The sequence below is a fragment of the Myxocyprinus asiaticus genome, chromosome 49 (assembly GCF_019703515.2).
Source record: "Myxocyprinus asiaticus isolate MX2 ecotype Aquarium Trade chromosome 49, UBuf_Myxa_2, whole genome shotgun sequence".
NCBI lineage: Eukaryota > Metazoa > Chordata > Actinopteri > Cypriniformes > Catostomidae > Myxocyprinus > Myxocyprinus asiaticus.
The window spans coordinates 19,489,612-19,509,170 of NC_059392.1; the positions used below are offsets into that span (position 1 = coordinate 19,489,612).

A 19,559-nucleotide genomic window follows, 5' to 3' on the forward strand; every position below is an offset into this window, starting at 1 on the left:
TGGTGAGAATGGTGTAGAATGTAGAATAGCTTGTAGAATGGTGCCTTGCACTGGTTGCAACAACCCCATTGTGTTGGACGAGCCCCGTTCAGGGGCCAGACATGAAGTCTCCACAGCTCTGGCTGAGGATGCCAGATAGTGCCTCCAGCTTGCGAGAGCAGATCCGCCCTCAAAATAATTTATCATAGGAGAGCATATTCATATTTCGCTGGCCATCTGTGAGCCAAGGCATCCAAGCCTAGTGGAGATTGTGTTATGGAAGACCAGAAACGACAATCTGGGGTCTCCGGGGAGGCAAACAAGTCCACCTCTGCTTCCCAGAATACCTCTCAAATCAGGGGAAATGTCACACTCTTGTTCCCGGCTTACAACAGCAGGTAAAGCGAGAAGTGAATTCCTGAGAATATTTAGCCAGGGGTGTCATTCTACTGACACCAAGCCACCCATAGACCTGCCAATTTCCTGGGCAGAGATCTTGTCAGTCAGAATGTCACTTCATAGCATGGCGCTTTTAACAAGCACCACAAAGGCGGCTGCACTAGAGACCTGAACTCTCACTGAACAGGGAGAACATCAAGTCATAATGTGCAGCTCTGGAAATAACAGCAGGGATAGCGAAGCTCGAAGGCGCATGACACAATGAAGACCTTTACCACTTTTTTTTTAAGGCTCAAGCGAAAACTCCAAACAACTCAGAGGATGCTTTGTCCCATTTCACACCCTCTGGGTGACAGTACAGTAAGTGCCTTACCTGAGTGTATACCCTAATACACTAATGTGCATAAACTCATTAATGAAAGCTCAGCTTTCTGCGATATAGCATTCCCTCATCTCCGCCGAACGTGATCGTATCATATGCGCCAATTGTGTCATCATCATGTCCAGGCGAATCAGCTTGATATGAACAAGAGGAGGCACGCAAGGCTTGATCCGGTGACAAACCCTCCTAAATTTTGTACACTCTCTATCCCATTCTCTTGCGTCTCACTCATACAGTCCCTCGGGAGTTGCAGAGGAGCGAGCGGGAGGAGAGGGCTTTCAGAACGAAAGCAAGCCGAGAGCAAAGCCTGTTAAGTTTAATGTGTTCATAATGAACACAATCTCAGTGACCGCTGTGTCAGCAAGGGCTTAGCCCAGGTTATTACAGCACTCATACAGAACGGGTGAACCGCTTGATACAGAGGAGAGGAGGCACATAAGGCTTGAGCCAGCGACAAACCCTCCTAAAATCTCTGCGCTCTACAATCATCTAAATTGTACGGTCCCTCAGGAGCCGCAGGGGAGCAAGCGGGTGGAGAGGGGAGCAGCTTCGGCTTTCAGAACGAAAGCAGCCGAGAGCCAAGCGTCATGAGTTTCATGTACTCACAGTGAACGCAAACAGTCTCAATGAACACTATTTAGAAAACAGTCGTTAAAGGGTTAGTTCAGCTAAAAATGAAAATTCTCTCATCATTTACTCACCGTCCTGCCATCCCAGATGTGTATAACTTTCTTCTGCTGAACACAAGCAAAGATATTTAGAAGAAATATAAGCTCTGTAGGTCCATTCAATGCAATGAATGGTGACCAAAATTCCTGAAGCTCCAAAAAGGAGATAAAGTCAGCAGTAAAGTAATCCATCATTAAACCATCCATGGTTTAATCAGTGTCTTCTGAAAATCTTTGTTTGTGTTCAGCAGAAGAAAGTCATACACATCTGGGATGGCATGAGTGTGAGTAAATGATGAGAAATGTTCATTTTTGGGTGAACAATTCCTTTAAGCAAAAGGTTCTTTGTTTCATTTAACTTAAAGATAACACACAATGCCTACAAGGCAAGCAATCCAATAACACAGAAGTGTTCAAAAGGATACGCTTCTTTGCTGGATCACGCAGGGAGGAGTTATACTCGCTGACTGGGTGCAGATTAGAACAGCAAAGCATTGCTGTAGGGTTCCAGAGCAGGAGAGATGTCTATGCGACCCAGGAAATTTCTGATGGTGTGGCAATGGCCACCAGCTTATATGCCTACGAGGATGCAAGCATAGGGCGGCGAGCCAAGCATTACCAGCCAGTCAAATTGGTGTGATGGTAAAGGGACTTGAAAGGGAACTCAGTTTTTGGCTTTCTAATGTCATTGTTTTCCAAAGGATGTGGTAATGGACAGTGCTCTCAAAACTTTGTTTTTGGTGGAGGAAATGAACTCCTTTTTTTGCCACATACCAACACGTTTTAAGTAGCAAAAACTATGTGTTTTCAAGCGAAAATGTATTAGAGTGTACATAGAGTAAATCTCAAAGGAAAATTTAGTTTCACTTGTTGACATTAAACCAAGCAGGACAGAATAATGTTGAAAAGAATTGAAAAGGCTGTTCGGATCACCGGCTGTGGTGTCGCGAACAACATTAAGCTGTTTTTTTTTTTTTTTCAATAAACTGCGCAGTAATCCAAGAGTCGTACAAACTGTTGCCATGATCTGAAGAGCAGGAAGATTGTGTTCTATTTGTGCAGTATCTCACATCTGCCTTTTGCAGGAATGTTTGCTTCATTTGAAAGTGGTTTACATGACGCATAAACACACCAAGTACAGATACACATATGCTCCAAATGATCACAAGCAAATCACACTTCACAGTAGCTGTAACCTGCCTAACACTTTTAATTTCTGTCTGCTTAACACTTCCTGTGTAGAGTGAAGAACCTTATTTGTGCTTTACCCTTTACATAAAAAAAAGACTATGACATTGATGGTTCATTGTAAGGTAAAACTATGTAAAGTCTGATTGTGCAGTAGATCAGTTGGCTTGATAATGTGTGTGAGTCTGTGTAAGGTCACTTCTGAAATGTTGTGACTGTGGCATCCTTGAAGCAAACACTGTTTCTATCTGTCTGTTCCTCAGAGAACATCAGATGTTTTTTTACTTTGACAGAACAGCTTTTTACAAACCAGAACACTTTGTCTTCACTCAGAGATATCTTACACAGTGCTAACTAGTTAGTTAGTCAGCTACTGTATGTCTGTCTGTCTGTCTGTCTCCTTACCACATTTTACTTTCATAAATTATTGCTAGCTAGCCTTGTCTGTCGACCTACCACTTTTTACTTTCATAAATCATTTCTCTCTACCGCAGCTGCCTAGTAACCACCCAGAACACCCTAGCAATAGGGTGTCTATCTATCTATAAGGACTTCAAACTTACATAAGTTACCTTCAAATGTCATGCTTCTAAACTGTCAGGCAAGGCTTTGCCAAACCAACATTACATTTTGTCTTTAAGAGACAAAGAGGCCCACACTGATGATTGACAGTGTTCCAGAGGTTAGCCAAAGGATGTAACGGTACAGTAGCAAAAAAACAAAAACAAAAAAAAACTGCTTGTTTAATTGTAAGGGTCAGACAATGGGTGGGAAATTATAAAACTAAATTAAGTTTTTGGTGCAAGAAAGCCGTGAGCCACACAGAGAGATCCAATGTTTTCACTGTTTAACTGTCTTCTGCTCACATCTGCAGTGTGTGTTTAGAGCAAACCAGCTCTGATCCAGTACAGTCCTGTTATTAAGCAATAGTACTGCGTTTTCCATCATCTTGGTAAACACAGTGTTCGTGCAGCACTCTGGCCATGTATCAGCCCTGATTGAGTCAATGTGTGTGTAATGACACATCAGTCTAAAGCAACTCTGATTCAATTTCGTTTTCACCTGTTGGTCACATTTTCAAACATTGTGATTTTGAAACTTTAGGACCAAAACCTGGATTGGGTCCTTAAGGTGAGTGTGTAAAGTGAAATTTCTGTGCCTCTAGTGGTAACAAACAGTATTGCTAAAATAATGAAAGGTTTCTCGAACACTAACTTGGACTCTGAGAACAAAATGTTTAAACAGTCACGCTCCAGGATATCTTGTTTACTTGCTAAGAAATGTCAGACAAACTCTTTATGTCAGTAACCTCACAAACTTAAACACAGTACAACAACCTTGTTCATCCTGTATGTATGGGCTAGTTGACACATACTGTCCATGTACTTTAAAGTCAACATCAAGATTTTAGGTTAAAATGTATAGGAATATATAAGGGAAAGTGTATATTTTATGTCTTTTTAACTGGTCACTGTTTCTTTTAAGTTTTCCACCAACTTTTTTGCCTTCACTAGTTTTAAAATTGTCCTGTGTGTGACAAAATATTTTTTTATATTTACACATATTTCATTTAGTCTCTAAATTGTAGTTTAAAAAGTAAATAAATTATGCAATATAAAATAAAAAAATAACCATAGTATCAAATACAATAAAATATCCATGGTAAAAATAAGGTAAAATATAAATATTTTATTTAACTTAATTTTGTATAAACTTAATTTTATTAATTTTAATTTGATTTAATTTAACTCTAATTCAATTTCAACTTAACTATTTTATTAATAAATTCCATTTAAGAATTGTATTATCAATAAAATTTCAATTTAACTCTCAATTAATATTATAATTAAGCTCATAAAAGCTGAATGCATAACAATTTTATATATATAGCATTTTGCTAATTTTATATACTATATATACGTGTATATATATATATATATATATATATATATATATATATATATATATATATAAAATATACGTGTGTGTGTGTGTGTGTGTGTATATATATATATATATATATATATATATATATATATATATGTGTATATATATATATGTGTATATATATATGTATATGTATATATATGTATATGTATATATATGTATATGTATATATATGTATATATATATATATATATATGTATATATATGTATATGTATATGTATATATATATATGTGTGTGTACAGACTGCAGCTATAATGTAAAGTGTGTTTGTTGTGTGTTTTCTTGCAGTGTTAAATCAGCAGGCGCATCCACAGCACCTGCAGCAGCAGCATCAACAGCAGCAGGTGCAGGCGCAGACGCTTGGCTCGCAGCAGCAGCAGAACTCTCAGGCCAGCATGTTGAACATGAGCGCACAGCAGCACCAGCAGAAGATGCGACTGCAGCGCATACAGATGGAACGAGAGCGCATTCAGAGGAGACAGGAAGAGCTCATAAGACAGGTGAGTGTTGTAGTGCAGTGAGCTTTGATTCCCCCTAGTGGTGAAAGAGTCTGTTCAGGCCACCTTAAGCAAGTGTCTGAAACATAAATCACAGCTCATGTATATATGAATGATTCATACAAGGTCATCATCCCTGTGTAAGTACAGCTTCAGTTTATTAAAACAGACAGACCTCACAGTATGTGTTTATATTACACATTTCTAGTAACTCTTCTAGTGATGGAGACAAACACTAAGAGAAGACATGGTGTTTGCATGTGTTTGTGGAGAGCAAGAAAAAATAAAAAAAATAAAAATAAATGCCTGACAAAAACCCTGATGAGTCAGACTTCAGTTTGTGGCCCTGAAAGTTTTCCTCAGTTTTTTGGACTGAATTCCTGCAGCTGTTTTAGCGAGAACACTACGCCCCGAATGCCGTGCCCATAGACACTATATATAAACACAATAATCTGATCCATCCTTCTCTATAAAGTGCCAAATCTATCAGTGTATGAAGACTGCCAGAGTATGTACTGCTTTTAATAAAGAACGCACTTCTCAACCGTTATTAAATCAAATCAAATCAAAATCACTTTATTGTCACACAGCCATATACACAAGTGCAATGGTGCAGTTCCGATCAACATAGCAGTCGTGACAGTGATGAGATATATACCAATTTACAATAACATCAAATTAACACAGCACAATTTAAACGTCTGATATACACATAATTACACACAACAATATACAAATATTGCACAATATAGATACACATTATTCAATAAAAATAAAAAAATATATAAAAAAGTATATATAGTAGTATAAATAGAATGTACAGTAGGTTGTATTGTACTGTATTGACATTCATGCTGTCGGTTGATAGTGAGTTGTTAAGAGAGAATATAATATATAATAATATAATTTATGACAGTCCGGTGTGAGATATAAGAGTAGAGTAATAAAGTGCAGTGCTGATGTATTTTGATCGTGGGAGATCAAGAGTTCAAAAGTCTGATTGCTTGGGAGAAGAAGCTGTCATGGAGTTGGCTGGTGCGGGTCCTGATGCTGCGATACCGCCTGCCTGATGGTAGCAGTGAGAACAGCCCATGGCTCGGGTGGCTGGAGTCTCTGATGATCCTCCGAGCTTTTTTCACACACCGCCTGGTATATATTTCCTGGAGGGAGGGAAGCTCACCTCCGATGATGTGTCTGGCAGTTCGCACCACCCTTTGCAGTGCTTTGCGGTTGTGGGCGGTGCTATTGCCGTACCTGGCGGAGATGCAGCCAGTCAGGATGCTCTCTACAGTGCAGGTGTAGAACCGTGTGAGGATGTGGCGGTTCATTCCAAACTTCCTCAGCCGTCTCAGGAAGAAGAGGCGCTGATGAGCCTTCTTCACAACGACTTCAGTGTGGATGGACCATGTGAGTTCCTCAGTGATGTGGACACCCAGGAACTTGAAGCTGCTGACTCTCTCCACTGGTGCTCCATTGATGGTGATGGGACAGTGTTCTCTGTTTTTTCTTCTGAAGTCCACCACAAGGTCCTTTGTCTTACTGACGTTGAGGGAGAGGTTGTGCTTCTGACACCAGTGTGTCAGAGTGTACACCTCCTCTCTGTAGGCTGTTTCATCATTGTCAATGATCATACCTACCACCGTCGTGTCATCAGCAAACTTGATGGCATTGGAGCTATGTGTTGCCACACAGTCATGTGTGTACAGGGAAAACAGTAGTGGGCTGAGAACACAGCCCTGTGGGGCTCCAGTGTTGAGGGTCAGTGATGAGGAGATGTTGCTGACTATTCTAACCACCTGGCGTCTGCTTGACAGGAAGTCCAGGATCCAGCTGCACAGCGAGCTGTTTAAGCCCAGAGCCCGGAGTTTCTCATCTAGCTTGGAGGGCACTATGGTGTTGAATGCTGAGCTGTAGTCTACAAACAGCATTCTCACATAAGTGTTCTTTTTTTCCAGGTGGGAGACAGCAGTATGTATTGTAGATGCAATGGCATCATCAGTGGAGCGGTTGTTGCGGTAAGCAAACTGCAATGGGTCAAGAGGGAGAGGCAGCACAGAGCAGATGTAATCTCTGATTAGTCTCTCAAAGCATTTGCTGATGATGGGGGTCAGAGCAACAGGACGCCAGTCATTTAAGCAAGTTATTTTTGATTGCTTTGGAACAGGCACAATGGTGGATGTTTTAAAGCATGTGGGGACTACAGACAAAGAGAGGGAAAGGTTGAAAATGTCTGTAAAAACACCAGCCAGCTGGTTCGCGCACGCTCTGATGACGCGGCCCGGAATGCCGTCTGGGCCCGCGGCTTTGCGGATATTCACCCGTCGGAAGGATCGGGTTACATCCGCTACAGAGATGGAGAGTGAACTAACCTCTGTAGCTTCGGCTGCGAGAGCTCTCTCCGTGAAGACGGTGTTATTTCCCTCAAAACGAGCATAAAAAGTATTTAGCTCATCCGGGAGAGAGGCAGCGGTGTTCATGGTGGAGTTTTTATTCCCTTTAAAGTCCGTGATGATGTTAATTCCCTGCCACATGCTTCTAGGTTGGTGGTGTTAAACTGTCCTTCAATCCTGCTCCTGTACTGGCATTTTGCTGTTCTGATAACTGGCTTGTTTATGCTCCTCCGCGTTCCCGGAATTAAAAGCGGAGGTCTGCACATTAAGTGCCGCGCGAACATCGCTATTTATCCATGGTTTCTAGTTCGGATATATCCGTGTTGTTCTGGTCGGAACCACGTCCTCCATGCATTTTTTGATGAAACACATTACGCTATCAGCGTAAAGCTTGATGTCGTCATCAGAGGCGGACCGGAACATCTCCCAGTCTGTGTGATCAAAACAGTCCTGTAGTGTAGAGTCTGATTGGTCCGACCAGCGCTGGATCATTCTGAGGGTGGGTGCTTCCTGTTTCAGTTTCTGCCTGTAGGCGGGCAGAAGCAGAATGGTAGAGTGGTCCGATTTGCCAAATGGTGGGCAGGGGAGGGATTTGTAGCCATCCCGGAAGGGAGAGTAGCAATGGTCCAAAACCCGATCCCCGATGTGTTGAAACTGATGTGTTGGTGGTATTTTGGTGCGACTGATTTGAAACTGGCTTTATTAAAGTCCCCGGTCACAATGAATGCGGCCTCAGGGTGCGTGGTTTCCTGCTCACTTATAATCCCATACAGTTCCTTGAGTGCCCGGTCTGTGTCGGCTTGTGGCGGGATGTACACAGTAGTGATAATGACCGCTGTGAATTCTCTCGGTAGCCAGAATGGTTGACACAGAAGCATGAGAAATTCCAGATCAGGAGAGCAGAAAGACTTGATAGAATGTACGTTCCTCTGATCACACCAGGATTTGTTGATCATAAAACATACACCACCACCTCTGCTTTTACCTGAGAGGTCTTTCGCTCTGTCCGCTTGGTGCATGGAGAACCCCGCAGGTTCAATGGCTAACGTAATAAAGTACGTTCTTTAGGTATGCAGGTGTGCAGTATGAATACATTCCCAGTATAGCTGTCAGAATTAACATGTTAACACATGCGATTGAAGTTTAACACGTTAATTTTTCGTAGTCGCGCTTAACGCTTTTACCGTTAATACAGCATAAATACTTGTGTGAAGGGCGGAACCTTTGTAATGTGTCCGCCGGGAGTCATTACACTGACACTCACGCTACAGTGCCAGAGTCCTTCTACCAAGGAGAGCCTACAAGCTTAGCATGTGCGGCAGTCCCATAGTCATTCTAGGGGCGGAACTGTCTTAACACACTAGTTGACTGTTGTCTTCTATAATAGAGCCGTGGAGGTTGTTATCTCAGTAAATAAAAGAATCTTTGACAGCGCTTCCCTGTCAGTAATAAAATGATGGAGAAAGGAGCTCTTAACACTATTTGATGTACAAAACAAGCCCAGATGGGACTTGTGGTAGAAATCAAGTATTTTGCATATGTAAGGCACATTTTAATTACCACAGATGCACACCAAGTCTTAACTATCACCAAAACGCAGAATTAGATGTTTTTGTTTGCAGGTGCTGTTTATGGTGAGTTCAAAGTGGCGCACAACGCTGGCTTTGATGCGAATTGCTGTAAGAAAGCGGATAGCTACAGTCTACTGGCAGGTTAATATTGTGGAGAATGAGAGTTTAAGAGATTTAATGCCCATTGCAATGAATATGCAATCTTTGTGGGGACTAGTTCTTTCAATTAGTCAAACTCCCACTTAGACTTTGGGAAGCATTTAATGTTACTTGAATTGGTGCTATTTTAGTGCATTTCTATCTTTATACTGTGGAAGGCTTTGTTAGTTTTGTTTGGGGGAGGGGGGGGCACGGGGGGGGGGGGGGGAGTGATATGCCAACATATAGTCCTCCGCCAGTTGGATGTCCTCCTCCAGCGGTGCTTGGTGACAACGGATAAGCTGTTCCAATACCACAAGATCGATGACTCCCTCAGCGTCGCAGTCCTCAGCCAGCAGCCACTTCCGGCAGGCGTCCCGGAGCTGTTGAGTGATGGCAAACGGGCGGCCGCGCACATCCATCTTCATCAACCGGAAGAGTTGTCCATATTGCTCAGGGCTGCGACCGACCTGCTGCAGGATGGTCTTTCTCAGATCATCATACACCAGGAGATTTGCCACTGGTAGTTGTTGCGCTGCGTGCTGAGCTTCCCCGGACAACAGTGGGATAAGTCTGACTGCCCACTGAGCATGCAGCCAGCCCCAGTCTCGGCCATCCTCTGAAATAAATCCAAGAAGGTCTCGGGATCATCTTCTGCCCCCATGTTCATGAGGGTGACCGGAGGCATGGGGACTGCTGGGTCCGAGGTAGCAGCCGGAGCTTTCTCTGGTGCAGTAGGCTCCGGATCGCGTGCCGGTCCTCTGCTTGAGCTTGGAGCACCTCCTGGAATTGGAGATCCTGATCCTGGCGTAGCTCAAGCAGGGCCTGATGTTGCACATTTTGCATACTGGTGAGGGACTTAATGACTTCCGCCAACTGCGAGGACTCCATGCCGACGTATTTCCTCCAATATCCCAGGTTTCGCACCAGTGTGAGAAGGTTCGTTGGGTGGGAAAGGAGGAAATGGGTAACTTGGGATTTCAACTCAAAGGTATAACTTTAAACAACAAAAAAAAAGGCTTTTCAGCATAACACTAAGCAGATCAGTCATAACTCAGTTCAGTCTCTTTCTGTCTGGTAGCTCTCTCTCCTTTTGTCTCTGGCGTGGTCCCTTTTTATCGCTCTCCCCAGTGCTTACTGCAGTCAGAAACAGGTGTTAGACATTATAGCGCTCAGATGTGTACACCCTTACCGCTTTCTCTCTCCGGACAAACACTCAACCATGCCCCCACCGCTACAGTTTTCTTTCCTAAGATGGAAATAAATGAATTTTGACAAGAAAAGAAGTATATATATTTTCAAATTTCAGCACTTTTCAAATCTGCGATTTAATCTCGATTAACTACAAAACAAATTATGCGATTAATCACGATTAAAATTTTAATCGACTAACAGCTCTAATTCTCAGACATCAACTTTCTTGGTACCTAAGCACTTACACTTTTTAATTTAACGTTTTGAATCTGATGGCTCCTCAATCCTTGTGTTCTCATGGGATAGTAAAGTGTACCTACAATAGTGTTGCAACTTAATTGTTGTTGTTTTAAATGGTATTAAACTTAAAAGATCCACTTTGCTTAAAAGTCTGAGGGGCTTCTTGTGCTTTATTGGCATGACAACTGTACATCTGTATTTCCAAAGCTTTTGCCGCCTAGCTGTGTAGAATGAAAACTTTGCAACAATTAAGTATTATAAAGTGAACAATAGTGTAAAATAAGTGAACAGTTAATATTAACAAATAAAGTAAAAAAAAATAAAAATACTATAAAATAAAATATCTAAAATATTATAAAGATAAAATTGAATTTTTAATTTTAATTTTACATTATTTAACTTAACTTCAATTTAATATGTTAAAAAATAATAATAAGTTTAATTAAATTTAAAGGTTAAAGGTTAATGAAAATTAATTTACTGTTGTTCAATTAAAAGTTAAGTTCAATTAAGTTAACTTTTTTAATTTTATTAATTACTTTTTAATTTAAGCAGAATTGTGACTTACCAGCCTAACACATGCAAGAAACACTGGGCCAAATATATTTCTCATATGAGGAATATTGCCAAGTGACCAAGTGATGAATTGCACCTAAATATTGTAGAATTTGATTGGACACACAGCCTTTGACATCAACAACAAAAGATATGGGAAGTCGATAAATCTTTTTTTTTTTTTTTTTTTTTTTTTTTGCTGTCCTAACTCTGAAAGAATATATGGGAATTTGCAGGCTGCGACCTTATCACAACCCATTTTGGGGTCATGGTTGAGAATCCCTGCTTTACAGTAATTTTTATGTTCCTATCAAGCATGCCAACATTTCTGAAAAATTTATCTGATTGGAACAAAAAGGTTTTAAAGCAATTATTTTGAAAGAACTAGTGTCAGTTTTTTGACAGTTAGGTAGTTGTATCTAAACTAAATCTTATGTTCAGTTGCCAATCAATAAGGTTAAATCTTTCTCTGAGTTTTAGTTCCTCAAACATTAATATTTAACCATCCAGTTTAACAGGTTAAATGTTTCACTAAAGTGTAATGAATTGTTTAGATCTGAACATTTTACTAAGGTAACCTCATTATGTGATAAAACAAAGACACCACATTTTCCCATAGATAGTATTGTCATCAGTCTTATACATTCTTGACTGACGTTGTTGGGAGGTTTAAGATTAGTAGATGAGGCTGACTCAGAAATTAAGAAGACTGTTTTATTATTTAAGACTGCAGCTAAAGTATGTATATTAAAAAATTGGAAAATAGGGAAAGAACCTTCCAAGAAACAATGGTGGAATAATTTATTTTCATAAGTCTACCTGAAAAAAATATGTATACAGTGGCAATAAAAAGTATGTGAACCCTTTGGAATTACCTGCATTTATGTATAAATTTGTCTTGAAATCTGATTTAATCTTCATCTTGGTCACAATAATGAACAAACACAATCTGTTTTAAATCTTTAAGCTCTGAGGGTGTTTTTAAAGATTTCCTGTTTCAGTGGCATACCCAAAATTAAAGACTTATAACTTGACAAAAAAGACAAAAGGAGGGTCAAGTGTTTGGTATCATTGTAAAGAAAACGTACATTTATTTTATTTTTATGATATAGATAATGATAAATTCTGAGACTCTCAGCCTAAGAAACTGATGAGAATTCACACAAAAAAACTTGAGCCAATAATGTACTTGTTTTTTTTCCTTATTTTTCTGATTTGACCTACTTGGACTAATAAAAAGCACTCAAACATTTTGAGTTTGCGATTCACATGAAGCATCAGCAGATGTGGACCATGCCTGGCAAAAAAGAGATCTCAGAGGATCTACAATCAAGAATTGTTACTTTGCATCAAGCTGGAAAGGGATATTCATCTGTCCACAGTTAGACAAATTGTCTATAAATGGAGATGATTTAATACAGTGGCTATTCTTCCTAGAAGTGGCCATCCAGCCAAGATAACTCAAAGGGCACACTGCAGAATGCTCAATGAGGTAAATAAAATAAATAACCATAGAGTGATAGCTGAAGACTTGAAGGAATCATTGGAATTGATTAACATCTCTGTTCATGAGTCTTCTATATGGAAAACATTAAACAGGCATAGTGTCCATGGCAAGACACCACAAAGCCGCTGCTTTCCAACTAAAACATTTCTGAGCACCTGAAGTTGACACTCCTTGACACTCCACAACGCTACTGGGATGTTTTGTGGACTGATGAAACTAAGGTTGAATTGTTTGGGAAGAACACACAGCACTAGGTATGGTGTAAAAAGGGCACTGCATACCAACATGAAAACATCATCCCAACAGTGAAGAACGGTAGAGAGAGCATCATGATTTGGGGCTGCTTTGCTGCATCGGGGCCTGGACCACTTCCCATCATCGAGGGAAAAATGAATTCAAGTTTATCAAGATATCCTACAGGATAATGTCAGGGTGGCTGTGTGCCAGCTGAAGCTCAGTAGAAGTTGGGTGATGCAGCAGGACAATGACCCTAAACATCAAAGTAAATCCACTACAGAATGGATTCTAAAAACGAAAATCCACCTTTTGGAGTGGCCCAGTCAGAGCCCAGACCTTAACCCAATAGAGATGCTGTGGAATGACCTCAAGAGAGTCTGTTCACACCAGACATCCTAAGAGTATGGCTGAGCTGAAAATAGTTCTGTAAGGAAGAATGGTCCAAAATTTCTTCTGAATATTGTGCAGGTCTAATCCGCAGCTACAAGAAATGCTTGGTTGAGGTGATTGCTGCCAAAGGAGGATCGACAAGTTATTAAATCCAAGGGTTCATTTACTTTTTACACAGCACTGTGAAAGTTTAATGGTATGTGTTCAATAAAGACATGAAAGATTATAATTGTTTTGTGTGTTTGTCTATACTTGTGACTTTTTAATGAAGATGAGATCACATTTTATGACCAATTAATGCAGAAAACCAGCTAATTCCTAAGGGGTCATATACTTTTTCTTGCCACTGTAATATAAGGAGAAATTTGATAAAATATGGAAACCAATACTACATAAAATATTTCTCCATGATGTTTAAGTGTGAAAAAACTATTGACATACGAAAATATTCAGTAGTTGATTTTATCTCTGTGGTCAGGTTACAGTGTTTGTATTTCTCCAGGAGGTGGCGCTCCGGCAGCTGCCCATGGACTCTGATAATATGGCATCTGTGGCACCAGCCATCAGCTCTCCGGCCATGACACAGGGCAACATGCCCAACAACAGCACAGATCCCTTCCTCAACAGGCAAGTGTCTCTATACCAGATCAAAGCTCTCGGGTGTAATGTTTAAATGGGATGTGTGTGTATTTTTTTCCATGTAAAAATATGTTTCTAATCTCTTATTAGTGTTTGGTATGGTTCCAGATCCCTTCGGGGATTTGGATTTCTGTGGGGAGTTTGAAAATGTGTGAAGCTGTTTTAAAACTGTGTGTGCATGTTTGGGTTTCGCAGTGGGCCATACCACTCTCGAGAGCAGAGCACAGACAGTGGACTCGGACTGGGCTGCTACAGCATCCCCACCACCCCTGAAGACTTCCTTAACAACATGGAGGAGATGGACACAGGTACAGCAGGTCACATAACATATCACCACAAACATACTAAAAAACAATGAGTGTTTCTGCTATATCAGGATTTCTAGTTAAAGTTGCATACTTCACTTTGCGTCATGGCCACGTTATATTTTCTATAATAATAAAATCCTTATATCATTGATCTTGGAAAGTCTAAGTTTGCATAATTGATGCAGTTCTGCACAATGTTGAGGACAGCACGCTAAATCTGTTTACCTTAAAGGGACAGTTCAACCAAAAATTTAAATTCTCTCATTATTTGCACGCCCTCATGTCATCCCAGATGTGTATGACTTTCTTTCTTCTGCAGAACACAAATGAAGGTTTTTAGAACAAAATCTCAGCTCTGTAGGTCCGTACAATGCAAGTGAATGGTGGCCAGAGCTTCAAAGGTCCAAAAAAGCACAGAAAGATAGCATAAAAGTAATCCATACGACTCCAGTGGTTAAATCCATGTCTTTAGAAGTGATATGTTAGTTATGGGTAAGAAACAGATAAATATTTAAGTCCTTTTTTACTGTTAATTCTTCTTCCTGCCTACTGGGTGGTGATATGTAGGAAGAATGCGAATCGCCAAAAACAAAAGAAGGTGAAAAGTAAGTGGAGATTTATACGAATTTAGTACCATCCTGCCAAATTTTGTGTCTCTAGGACTTATGGTTTTGCTGCCCGACACTTTAAGGGCAGAAAAAAAAAAATTTATAAGAAAAGTACAAATACAATAGGGCTTGAGAACCTTCAGTGCTTGGACCCCTAATAAACAGCAGTATTTACCTACATATACACAGATGAGCCAAAACATTATAACCACTCACAGGTGAAACGAATAACATTATTCATCTCCTAACAAGGCCATATGTCAAGGTCTGGGTAGATTAGATGGTAAATGAACAATCAGTTCTCATAGTCAACGTGTTGAATGCAGGAGAAATGGGCAGGAGTAAAGACCTCTGTGACTTTGACAAGGGCCAAATTGTTATGACCAGACAACTGGGTCAGAGCATCTCTGAAACGGCAAGGCTTGTGGGGTGCTCCCGGTCAGCAGCGATGAGTACCTACCGACAGTGGTCCGAGGAGGGACAAACCACAAACCAGCGACAGGGTGTTGGGCACCCAAGGCTCATAGATGTGCAAGGGCAACAAAGGTTATCCCGTCTGGTCCGAACCGACAGAAGGTCTACTGTGGCCAAGTCAAAGAAAATGTTAATGATGGTTATGGGAGGAATGTGTCACAATACACAGTGCATCTCACCCTGCTGCTTATGGGGCTGCATTGCCGCAGACCAGTCAGAGTGCCCATGATGACCCCTGTCCACCATCAAAAGTGTCTACAATGGGCACGTGAGCGTTAGAACTGGACCATGGAGCAGTGGAAGAAGGTCGCCTTGTCTAATGAGTCCCGTTTTCTTTACATCACATGGACGGCTGTATATGTGTGCGCCGTTTATCTGAGGAAGTGATGGCATCAGGATGCACTGTGGGAAGATGACAAGCCGGTGGAGGGAGTGTGATGCTCTGGGCAATGTTCTGTTGGGAAACCCTGGGTTCGGCCATTCATGTGGACGTCAGTTTGACATTTGCCACTGTAATGGGGTTCAGTGGAAAGGAGGCGGTGAGAACCGGCTTGAGAATATAAATAATAGTTTAATAATAAACTTAAACAAAAACACACAACCATAAACACACACAGTACAGCTGCCTGTAATTCTCTCTCTCTCGAACTGTCGTCCCCGGCCGCCTTTTATCCCTTGCGCGCCCCATCAGGCTGATTGGGGACCAGGCGTGCGTCATTCCAGGCCGGCCCCGCCCTCCTCGGTTCTACACTCCTCCCGGCGTTGCCTCTGGCCGGGGAGCCCCCGGCATGACGTACATCCCCCCTTCCTCTCCAGGGGGCGTGCCTTGCGCCCCGACTGCCGGCGGGACATCCCCGCCTTCCTCGACCTGGGAGGAGACAGGAGGGGAAAAACAACAACAAAAAAACAACAAAATAGGCAAGGGTAAGGCCAACACGGAGCGACAGAGAGAGAGAGAGAGGAGAGGGAGAAAAAGAAACTCACTCACTGGTTCTCTTGATGCGCCGTCGCATGGTCCTCGATCACTCCTCCACTCTCTCAGGCGGACGGCAGCCGCTCCTCCCCGGGCGGACCGGAGTCAGACCTCCGACCCCCAGCGGACAGAACGCCCCTCCGCGTTCCTGGCGTCCCGTGGGGACACTCCTCCTCCCCTGGCAGCGGCCCTACCGTTCCAGGCAGTTGGGGAGTTGCTTCCCTCCTCCCCTCGTGGACAGAGGTCTTCTCTCGACCCCTCTGCATTTCTAGGGGACGGCAGGGCACTCCTCCGTCCCTGGCAGCGGCTCCATCACTCCAGGCGGTCGGGGAGCCCAGTCCCCACTTGCCTCGCGGACGGCGGCCGTTCCCCGCGTCCGGGTGGTCGGGCTACTCCGTCCCCCGTCGGATGGCAGCGGCGCTCCACTGGGTGGACGGCAGTGTCAAGGACTCTACGACGGGCATCCCTCCTCCCTCCCGGGTTTCGGCACCAGTGTAAAGGGGTTCAATGGAAAGGAGGAGGCGAGAACAGGCTTGACAACTTAAATAATTACTTAATGAACAACTTAAACAAAAACACACAACCATAAACACACACAGTACAGCTGCCTGTAATTCTCTCTCTCTCTAACTGTCGTCCCCGGCTGCCTTTATCCCTCGCGCGCCCCATCAGGCTGATTGGGGACTGGTCGTGCGTCATTCCAGCCCGGCTCCACCCTCCTCGGCTCTACAGCCACTTACCAAAACATCGTTGCAGATCAGTTACACCCCTTCATGGCAATGGTATTCCCTGATGGCAATGGCCTCTTTTAACAGGATAATGTGCCCTGCCACACTGCACACATTGTTCGGGAATGGTTTGAAGAACATAATGAAGAGTTAAAGGTGTTGCCCTAGCCTCCAAATTCCCCAGATCTCAATCCGATTGATACCTCATACCTTAGCTGGTCGTCACTGTTTTTGCGGCACGCAGAGGACCAACAGCATATTAGGCAGGTGCTCATAATGTTTTGGCTCATGTATATTTACTAAAACTATGTATGAAAAATGTCATGTGAATGTTTAAACTGATTCATGGGAAATAAATCAAACCCTAACGTTTTTGTTACAAAAGTTTAAATCAGAGACGCTATTAAAACATCTGTGTCTTGACTCTCTCATACTCGCGAATCACGAGAGGAGGACAATTAGTCACATAATTTCAGTAATGAAAAAAATGGCCAAATAAAAAGCAGACTAAAGTCATTTTGGTGTTCACATATTATTGTGAATATTCATTATATCGCCCAGTCCTAGTTTGGAACAGCCTTTGCATTGGGAATGCAACTATGATGCCATTAATTGTTGTTTAGATAGGCAGCTCACTAGAGTTTAGAACAGAACCACTAAGTTTTCCTCACTTAACCTCTTGTCTCTGTGTGCAGGTGAGAACATGGTGCCGGTCAGTGTGAATGTACCGCAACAGAGTCGTTTCCCAGACTTTCTGGATTCCATGCCCGGCACCAATGTGGACCTGGGCACCCTGGAGGGCGCTGACCTCATGCCCATCCTGAACGACGTGGAGTCAGTCCTGAACAAGAGCGAACCCTTCCTCACCTGGCTCTAGACTCAAACAGGACACTATAGACTTTTATATATACGTACATATATATATTATATATACACAATCAGCCTCCTCCTGTAGTTTCACTTTGTAGACATCAGTTTTGTTTCCACACACTACTCTGAATTTCCTTTTCTTTTGCTGAGTCAAAGAACAATATTTACCAAAGTGTTTAGCCTGCGAACAAATATGCGAGTACGCGTCAGTAATAGCCGTAGTGTAGAAAGACTAATGTGTTTGTTTTGTAACTGAAATTGGATAGATTTGATTATGTTCAAAATTATCACATGAACACATCCTTTCCACAGCAGACATGCCTGGATAGTGTCCTAACAGTGGCTGTCAATCAATCTGCCCAATCATGTTTAACAGTGAAACATTCAAGAAAATGTTCAGGTAACATTTTACTCCAAAATCAAAAGAAACAAATAAGAAATGTTATTTTGCATAAAGAAAATGAAGGACATTTTAGGACCATCAAGTTTTTTTTTTTGTTTTTTTTTGCATTGTGACATTTTCATGACAATTAAGCATATTTCCCCCCCCCCCAAATTATTTTTAACCGCAATGCGAAAAATCTCATTCTAATTACCGTAATGTGAAAACATAATGAGGTATTAAACTTGTAAAGTATTTTTGTACATTATGGTAGCATTTGGTCTACTGCCTTTATGCTGATTTTTTTTTTTTGTTTGTTTAAATAATTTTATTTAGGGCTTTCAATTTAATGCACTAATTCAGTGCGATTAATTATATAAATAATAATGTGTTAAAGTAATATGGACACTGGCTACCACCAGTTCGCTAGTTCGAATCCAGGGCATGCTGAGTGACTCCAGCCAGGTCTCCTGAGCAACCAAACTGGCCCGGTTGCTAGGGAGGGTAGAGTCACATGGGGTAACCTCCTCGTGGTCACTATATTGTGGTTCGCTCTCGGTGAGGCGCGTGGTGAGTTGAGCGTGGATGCCGCGGTGGATGGCGTGAAGCCTCCACACACGCTATGTCTCCGTGGCAACGCACTCAACAAGCCACGTGATAAGATGTGTGGGTTGATGGTCTCAGACGCAGAGGCAGCTGGGATTCATTCTCCGCCACCAGATTGAGGCCACTACGCGACCATGAGGACTTAAGGCACATTGGGAATTGGGCATTCCAAATTGGGAGAAAAAAAAAAGAAAAAAGTAATGCAATTAATCATGTCTTGAGAAATTCAAGCTTGAAGTACCACCTGTTTTCTCCAGAGGGCAGTAAACGAAACTTCAGCTGTATAGGTAACACGAAGCTTATACAGACAACAAACCAACCCTTCAGCAGACAGCACAACACGAGGACACATTCTTGCATTCAAAACACAACTTGATGGAGTGCAAATCTGAACTTGGGGATCTCAAGAAGTGTTTTTCTAAGTATTAAACTACTTTTAACTTGACACAGTGACCTAAAAACGGTATGATTATGATGCGACGGAACCAAAGTGAGACGCTCCAAAAGCGTCCATCTGACGCAGGTGAACATTGATGCGTTCTTAGACAAGCCCTCATAATAAATCTCGGACTAATTGAAAAATTCAATTACAAAATGAATTGCTGTGAACTGTAGGACAATGATAGGCTTATATTCAATAATATGCAAATAAACAATACACACATTCTAAAGCCATATATATATATA

General features: G+C 41.9%; 1 protein-coding gene across 3 annotated transcripts in view; it reads left to right on the top strand.

The window, feature by feature from the left end:
- LOC127438147 (WW domain-containing transcription regulator protein 1-like) overlaps positions 1–19,559 on the top strand; it is an 84,179-nt gene extending 64,620 nt beyond the window's left edge. For 2 of the 3 annotated variants that reach the window (XM_051693487.1, XM_051693489.1), the window contains 4 exons: positions 4,854–5,065; positions 13,787–13,911; positions 14,119–14,231; positions 17,710–19,559. In XM_051693487.1, the coding sequence (XP_051549447.1) occupies positions 4,854–5,065; positions 13,787–13,911; positions 14,119–14,231; positions 17,710–17,891 (632 nt within the window). In that variant the 3' untranslated portion in view covers positions 17,892–19,559. The remainder of the gene's footprint in view (positions 1–4,853; positions 5,066–13,786; positions 13,912–14,118; positions 14,232–17,709) is intronic. The other variant, XM_051693488.1, reaches the window with a different exon arrangement.